Genomic DNA, 9,217 nt, shown 5'->3' on the forward strand with positions numbered 1-9,217 from the left:
CAATCATCAAAAGGAAGATGGATGAGAATGGTAACTGTGCTGCATATATTAATAGTCTATTTCAGATTTTTTCTAAACTCAGTTGAACTGTTCCATAAAACAGAGAAAAAAAATGAAAGACTTGCAAGTATAGTGTGCCTTTCATAATCTCAGGATAATCTCAAAGCCAGAGACGCAATGAAACATATTAGACTAAGTTATTGTCTTTACTATCCAGGTGGTAACCTGGAAGACCTGATCCACTTCGCCAGGTCACTGTGCATGCATGAAGACAAAAATGTATTTTAACAACAACAACTTGCATTTATATGACACCCTTAACATATTAAAACATCCCAAAGCGCTTCATAGAAGCTTAATATGTTATAAAAGATAAGAATGCATATTTTTAAATAACGGGGTAAGGGCACTGGGCTCAACAAAACTGTCCCTTTTCCATATAATAACCCATGCACCTATCTTTTCACTATGTCCCTCTATCACTTTACTCTCCAGGAGTGCATTTTAAATTTATTGTTGATGTCTACTTTATTCGCTTTCCAAAATTCTATTAGCCAACAGGGCATTTGGGACCTTGGCTGATAAAGTTCTGCATATCTAACTCTCCTTCTTGTTTCTGGTTTCCTAATTTCCATATCCCATTGTATTTGAATCAGTTGCTGTTGTTAACGAGGGCAGGATGGTGCTCGGAATGGGAGGGTGGGGGTGGTAGGGAAACCGACTGCTGCCCGTGATCGGCACCACACCACGATTTTACGTGGGTGGGCCAATTAAGGCCCCCCCGCCCTGCGTGGAATGCAAGAGGCAGCTGCCTGTGCAGGCGGTGGGAGAAGGGCGAGCAGGCCTAGCATGAACTTCGCGCATGCACGTGAAAGAGCGCTTCAATTCCTCTGTCACATGAGCAGGGACGTGTTTTTAATTTAAGTGTAAAATTTTTATTTTATTTTTATTTGCTTTAGGAAACCTCATCCTGCCCATGGATGCAGTTTCCTAAAATGTGCAAAGGCCGCTTGGCGTTTTTGCCTGCCTGCCAAATGTAAGGCTGGACGGGTAGCGTAAATTTCAATTTAATTACCTTTTTAATCACCTTAATAGGCCTTTTACTTGTTGGCGGGCACGCTGCTGACTCCGGCACGTGCCCGCCGAACAAAATATCGCAGGACTACGCGATGATGTCGGGACGCTCGCCCTACGTCATCACGAATTATTTTGCTCTCGACCAGGTTGGGCACATGCCCGCGCGCTGAGCTCAATATCCTGCCCAAGTTAGCTTGGATCAGTTTTGTTCTTTCAAATCTTGAAAACTTCAGTTGGGTCAGCCCAAAGTCTCTGCTTTTCAACAAAAAGCAAATCCAGCTTCTTTAATTGCTCCTCATAACTTAATTCCTGACACTCAAATTAACTTCATTATTTGCCTCCGCACTCTTTCAACAACAATAACACCTCTCAGAGGTGCCTACTCTGGTATGACCAATACATATTCCAATGTGTAATTTGACCTTTAATTTGCCTTACCTTATTTCCTAACTCCACAGGGACGTCATTTATGCTACAATTATAAAGTTAGTTAGCACACTTAATGTGGGCTTTACATTATTCAGTACTGGCACTTGCCTCTCAGCCTTGAACAATAATAATTGTACATTATCCACCAAATAGGAAAAGCAAGAATATGCATTATAATGGAAAATAAAAATAGATTTCAAGCCCACCAATCATGCTGGCTATCTCAGGATTGTACTGTACCTTTATCTTCTATGATTCATGCTGAGTCAATTATTTCTCACCCAGCTGTTGATTATCACTGTAAAATTGCAGTGATTACACATCTGTTAATTCTGCAACATGACTGCCATTGTGCATCAGCAGCTTGAACCATATTAGTTCTGCATCTACCATGACAGCTCCAACTGATAACAAAAAAAGCAGCGACTCAAAGTTAAATAAAATAAATTGAACTAATGGATCCCCTAGAATGATTTTGAGCCTGTAATCTCAAGATCTGAGCCAGATGATAGTCGCAAACTGATGAGGTTTTCATCTTGATGCTTACGTTGTCACCCAAATCTCTTGGTGAGGTGACTGCTTTTTAACAATGCCAAGATGCTTATTATTATCCATTCATATTGTAAAGATTTTTATTCTAATGTTTATCCTGGTATTATTTCATTAGGCTTTTCAGAAACCATACTATGCTCTACTACAGCTATGTGATGATGTCAGTAGTTACAACAGAACTAAAAGATTGATAGATGTTAATATTGAATTCAAGTATAGTAACACTTAGCACTCTGTTCCAAGTGGCTGACCATGTCTTGTCAAAATGTCTTCAATAAATATTTTTGTAGATAATGCCCCCTGTATGACATCAGCAAAACAGCTTCAAACAAGTTAATCTTTCCTGATGAAGCAATGGAGGAAACTTTTAAGCCACTCAGGTTATTGAAAATGTAGATGGTGGTAACTCCAAGAGAACATATAGACCTTCTTCATTTCCTACTCATGGGTTTTCAACTTCACACTTACTTTTTTAACTTAACTTAAGCAATGAAATCATGGACTTTTTCATAAATTTGACGTGATAGTTTCTTTCATCCTTGACAAACAAATATTCAAAATGAGACTTGCAATTTCAGTTTTCTTCCCCTGAAGATGATTCTTCATGCTGCTGTGACATATTTCAGTTCCTGCAGCAATCCAACACAGAACTGGTAAGAGAACTCTTGGTCATGATAGACAAGTGTCAGAAGCCATTTGGACCAGACCTAAGTCATGATCTCAGAGATTGGATGTGGAAGTGTTCAAATTAGGCTCAGGTGGAGCATAAGCACGGCAATTGGGCTGAATAGCCTGTTTGTCTGCTACAAATTCTATGGGCAGAATTTCCCCCCCTCGGGGGGAATGTTTAGGAGTGGGTACATGGAGGCGTGCCTCCCATCGGCACCCCCGATCGGGGGTGTGCCGCCATTTTACGTTGGCGGGCCAATTAAGGGCCGCCCAGCGTAATGTCTGCAAGGAAGTGCTATATGCTCCCTGTGCGGGCAGGGTGGAGGGATCCCTAAACCAAGTGTGTGCTCTTTCGGGCATGCGCACGAAAGAGTGCACTCATCACCCTGAGGCTAAGTGCTGCCTCAGGGAAGTCGGCGCCAAATTTAAAAATGTTAACAATAGAAAAAAAATTCCCCTGACATGTCTCCTCATGTAACACTGTCACATGAGTTGGTACATGTCCATCACTTTCAGTTTCACTTTTATTAAAAATTTAAAAACATACATGAAACTCATGCCGCCCATGGATGAGGTTTCATGCTTTTTCCAAGGCCCGCCAGGGCTCCTGGCCTGCCCGCCAACTTTAAGGTTGGACGGGCCGGTCCATTAAGTACTTTAATCATTTTGTCAATGGCCTCAATTGGCCATTGACAGGTCGGTGGAATCACAGCTGATTCTGCTGAGCCCCCACCCACCTGAAAATTGAAATGAGACGGGGTGACGTCGGGAGTTCCACCCAACATCATCCTGCGTTGGCGAGCGGGCCCCACCCCCCCACTCACTGACCGGGAAATCCTGGCCTATGTAATTCCCTGACTCCCTCTTGTGGAGAAACATTCAGTCTGAAGAATAACTGATCCATTCTCATTTCAAATTCTGAAGAATAACTGATCCATTCTCATTTCAAGCTATATTTTAAAGGAAAAAAATTGTATGATAATTACTTTAAATCGCAAACAGTTTACCTCCAAATGTTACTGTTGGATAATTGATTGCCCATGGGAAAGCATTGCACTTTAATCCTAATTGAAAAATACATATTTAAAAGAGGCACAATCATTTATGTGTTTACACAGTTTATAACTGAAAAAAACATTGTCAGGTAGTTGACACGTTTTTGAAATCTATAAAAAATGGTCATTAGATTAATGGCTTTATTCTCGTCAGTTACACGCTGTGAAAGCTTTGGAATGTGTAGTTTAATATTGTACAATAGTCCCATAATGGCAAATGTCAATGCAGCTTGTGCTAATTTTTCCCTCTTTTTGTTTTGTAGGGAATATGGAGCTGTATACATGGTGTACCCAATGAGGAAAAGAAGAAATCACCCAACCTGGATTTAAACAGTCCTCAAACAAATATTCTGAGGCTGTTTAATACAGCAAAAACAATGGCCAATATGTCAAATCTTAATGCTTCAAGAGCAAACTCCCCTAAAAGAACTTCCAATTTCATTCAAAGAGGGTCTTTATTGCTTGATGTGGTTGATCAGAAGGGAAATTTCTTGTACTCTGATAATAGGCCCTATCAACCCAAGGAGACGGGGTTTAATGACAACACCAGTGAAATGTTGACATTTAACGTCAACCGGCAAAAAGATAACCGCAACAATTATATACTCCAAGGGCAGCATCCATTGACTCTAAATGAAGCAAATCCCAACACTGTGGAGGTTGCAGTTAGCTCAGATACTCCTAAACTTAATTCCAGGCCTAGGCAGCTGTGGAAAAAATCTGTAGAAACTTTGCGGCAGAATCAGGGATCTCTAGTAGAAAGTGTCAATGTAGAACCCAAGCAACCTGTTAAAAATCAGAGGTACCTTCCAGAAGAAGTTGGCCATTCAGACATGTCAGATTGTTCAAGCCGCAATACTTCCTACAAGGATCCTGATAACAATCAAAAGCATCATAAACATAAAGAAACTTTCAAAAAAAAATCCATGATGGCTAAGTATCCTCGAGACTGCAGTGAAATAGAACTCTCTTATCTTAGAGCAAAGGAGGGACAGCAACACCATCGTGACAAAGTCTACACAATTGATTCTGACCGAGAATCCAGTTATCATTCAGATCAACATCATTACCGAGAAAATGTACCAATGCCAGAGGACCTGGACTACCCTCCAGTGTATCATGATCAGAATGAGAATTACAGGAAACAGGAAGCAGTTCTGCACCTAAACAGGACTCCTCAGCATAATGAGGACAACCTTACCAATGCTGAAAATAAATACAGCCTGTATAATAAGCACTACAGCTTGAAGGAGAAAAATATTTCCCCTGTAGATTACTATGATAGGTACAAGCAGCCCATTGCACACTGCAGAAGCTGCCTTTCCAAGCTGCCTAACTACACTCCTCATATTTCGGTCAGGTCTCCGTACAACAGATGTGATGCTTGTGTGCACACGGCAAACTTGTATGATATTAGTGAAGATCACATGTTACAAGAGCCAGTAAGCCCCATGCGCCCCGGAGAATCCTTTGTCCATCACTGGGCCACTCCTGACACCTCCAACATGCAAAAAGTGAACAGGCTGAGGATTAGCAGACAGCATTCGTTTGACAATATCCTTGAAAAGCCTAAGGAAGTGGATCTTGGAAGGCCTGCCCGAAGTGTAAGCTTAAAAGAAAAAGACAGATTTCAGGATGACCCTTATGCACATGTATTCAATATTAAACCAGAGAAACTCTTTAGCACCAAGGTTTCAGTTTTTGACCATAATTTGGAAGAAAGCAAGCGGAGTAAGTCATTGTATCCAGATCACGTCTCTGAAAATCCATTCTGGCATTCCTTTCGTGAAGATCAGCATCTGGTCCACGGCCGAAGTTCTTCTGATATATATAAACAATCTGCTGCATCAAAGGCACGAAACGCTAATCACTTTAGATCATCTATTAGGTCGACAACATCATACTGCTCCAGAGATGGACAAGTTCCTAATGAAGTGTACATTTCAGAACATATTATGCCTTATGTATCAAGCAGGAATAGTATTTACTGTGCTCCCAGGGTTTTGAATTCTTCCAGCAATAGACGTGTGTACAAAAAAATGCCTAGTATTGAATCAGATGTTTGACTCATCATTTGTTTGTCTAATTCTACATTAATGTCATTCATTTGCTGTAGCTAGTGATGCACATAGTTGCCAACATTCTGAAATAGGAACTTAGGAGACATTAAGGGGCAGCTTTGCCAGATAGTCGTTGCTAACATTGTCTTCTTTCTCCTATTTTCTGTTAGATAGGGCTGACTGGCCTTTCCTACTATCTGATGGCAAAGGAGCAACAGAAAAGAGATACATGTTGATGATCATACCAACTGGTTAGCTTTGCTGCAAATGAAGACTACATAAAATGACCTAGTGGAATTTATGTCGCCCTTTTTCAGTGCATTAATCTATAATAGACCACACTAGACAGGTCACAGAATCTTAGGAGAATTCTGGTTATGTAAAGTAAGCAAGAAATAGATGACAAACTCAATATTACTGTGTAAATGTAGGGAGTTGGCAACTATGCTATTATGTGTACTCCAGTTCTGTATCTGCTGATATTTTTAAAATCAACTGTTTTCCAAAGTGAAACCCTGAGCTAAGCAGCTAATGGCATACTTTATAAATTCTGAAACCAAATGGGGCCTCTAGAAAAGCCTGAATTTTTTTCTTTAGGAAATAATCAAAATCCTGACTGCATGTTTCCTACTGTACAGCTGATCGCTCAATTGTTTGAACTAACCCTTGGGGCACTGACCTGTGAGGACATCAATAGGTTAGGGTACAGTGAAGACTACAATATTGATTTAAACTTATCACACCATAAAAATCAGCATATTATTCCTTCAGTAGAAAGTGCCGCAGTCAAAATATTTTCACCCACATTCTCTATTGACCCATCTGCTAGTTTGTTTCAGCCTTTATTGCTTACTCAAGTTTGTTTACCTGATGACATTGTAGACCAGCAGTCCACTGGGGACATCAATGGATTAACCACTGGGAAGCAACAGGAAATTGCTAATAAAATGCATGGCATGAAAGTTCAGGGACTTTGAGCTTCTGAACATTATAGATCTTAATAACTCCCAGTAGTTATAAAATGTAATATAAGCTGTTAGCTTGGGGATTCACTTCACTGGATTTGCTTAACTCTCCCCAGATTTGGTAAACATCCACACATGAATTGTGAAAAGGTCTGATAGTCCATCTCTTTGCAGTATATTCCCATTGTATTATATATTTATCATGTAAGCTTGAACTGATTATTTTGAATATGGAAGCAGGGATATAGGATATGCCTGTATTCTGGCAAGAAAAATTAGGATGTTACCATTATAGAAAAGGAATATAATTATTAAAGCTAGTATACGTAAGTAACTTCAGTTAACTCTAGATTTCTACCAGTGCTGGATTTTGCTGCTTGATAATTAAAATATGCCCACAGCTTTGAATAAGAATCTCCATAACTACTAGTATACTGTGGGAATTTTGTACGTTGAAAGGGCTGGAACTTATGACTTCATGTACCAGTGAAATGCTTAAATTATAGAAATCATTTGTCTCTTGAATATACCCATTAATGCTTTTTTATGTTTTTTTTATGATATATCATTTTTTCACAATATCATGTTTAATGATGTCACACAAATAACCATTGTCTCAGTGCCTGTGTCCTCTAAAGTTTGCTCAGATCCATCATCTAAATAACAAAGAAGAGGTTATCACTACAGTTTTTAGAAACTAACATTTCAGCAAATTATTATACAGTTGGTCCCCATTTAATTCTGAAGACCACATGTTTTACTTAGTTGACCATATCTAATTGTAGCCAAAAGGCCACTCCTTTGAAATGCCTCACAAATATAGTGTGCTCCTTATGCATAAATGCATGAACCCTATATGATTACCCTCGCCCATTACCCATCAGGAAATCCATTTCCAATCTGCCAGCAAACCCAGGAAAGGTCAGTCAAGTTTATTGAGGATGGAATTCTCAACTTAAAGAGCAAAATTAACCTGCTGAAGAAGGTACTAAGAATCATTGAAGCTGGCACAGAAAAAAATCAAATCAGAGAAATAATGTAATAAAGTTCTACACTTTCTTAGGCATCTAAGGAAGTGGGAATGTGCCAAAGACTATTAATCTTATTCACTGTTGTTTAGTGGAAATGTTATGGCATCCCATTAAATGGTCAGTTCTGAGAGCTTCAGAGCTCAGTGAATGCAGCCTGTTCCTGCAAGTGGTTGGAGGCCAGAGATACATTGTGCATGCAATATAAGGGAAATGAACATTGCAACTGACCTATGCTATGCCTAAAGTCGCACTATTTACAGCATGTCAAAGAAACAATGCTCCATTTCCAGAACTTTCATTCCATGCATTGATCGAAGCCCTCAAAAATGCAAGACAACAGAGAAAAATTAAATTGTCACATGAATGTTTACACTGAAAGATTGTTAAATGATTGGTAGGAATTCTAAAGCCCTGCTAAAGTTTCATACTTAATTCCAATTCATTCACAATGCTTCTTCTCTTGCTCCAGCTTGGTAAAGTGTCAGCAAGCTGATGGAAAACAGGTGACAGAATACATTTCCAACACTGCTTCCATGTTTTGTAATACATTCATTCAGAACATAATATAATTTGAAGCAATAATATAACTTTTAGAAAAACAAAATGGTAAGCTCCATTAAATCTCAACAACATTCTCCATCCTAACAGGGGATCTTTCGAACAAACTGAAGCTGTACTGGAATCTGTAACACGTCAATCTTTTTAACATGCGTGCTACCAGCATCAATGGCATATATAAAGTAGCATTTGATAATGTCTTGTGCATGAGTAGGTCACTTCCAATTGTTCAGGAACTATGTCACTTTTAACCTGTTATCTAAGGAAGAGCCTAATTTTATGATTACTACTTGATATTCTCATGACAAAGTAGCCTATTTAAATAGCTTATGCTCCTTCTTCATTGAATATTGTTTCAATATATGAACTATCTAATGCCAACAATTTATTTTATCCATCTCTAATCAAACTAATGATAATGAAATCATTTATTTTCCTTTTGTAATTGCTGGTTTTTATAGATACTCTGCTTTTTAACGATATTCTTTTGTTATAGAATTATCCAGTGCAGAACAAACTACTTACATTACTTAAGAGTATTTTGAAAGTTGTCAGGTTACAAAAGAAACAGTTTAGCCTTCTGCCACAGTGAGTGTAAATTAATTACTGTGCTAAAATAAGGGAAGACCTTTCAAAAGCTTGATTATTTTATCATCCTCTGAACACTTTTTATATAATTAAACACACCAGTGATATTTCAGCTTTAATAATAAGCTCCTGTATTATAGTAGTGAATGTGAAAATATAAACAATCGTTTACATAACTCATTAAACAAAGCCGAGACTATGGTAACCAATGCAGTTGTTAATGAAACAAGACA

The 9,217-nt window shown here is 38.8% G+C and overlaps 1 protein-coding gene across 1 annotated transcript in view; it reads left to right on the forward strand.

The window, feature by feature from the left end:
- Positions 1-5,848, forward strand: part of grin2aa (glutamate receptor, ionotropic, N-methyl D-aspartate 2A, a) — a 376,984-nt gene extending 371,136 nt beyond the window's left edge. The window contains exon 12 of the mRNA XM_041206490.1: positions 4,046-5,848. Coding sequence (XP_041062424.1) covers positions 4,046-5,848 — 1,803 coding nt within the window. The remainder of the gene's footprint in view (positions 1-4,045) is intronic.
- The last annotated feature ends 3,369 nt before the right edge of the window (positions 5,849-9,217 follow it).

This window comes from Carcharodon carcharias, chromosome 15 (genome assembly GCF_017639515.1).
Source record: "Carcharodon carcharias isolate sCarCar2 chromosome 15, sCarCar2.pri, whole genome shotgun sequence".
Classification (NCBI taxonomy): Eukaryota; Metazoa; Chordata; class Chondrichthyes; order Lamniformes; family Lamnidae; genus Carcharodon; species Carcharodon carcharias.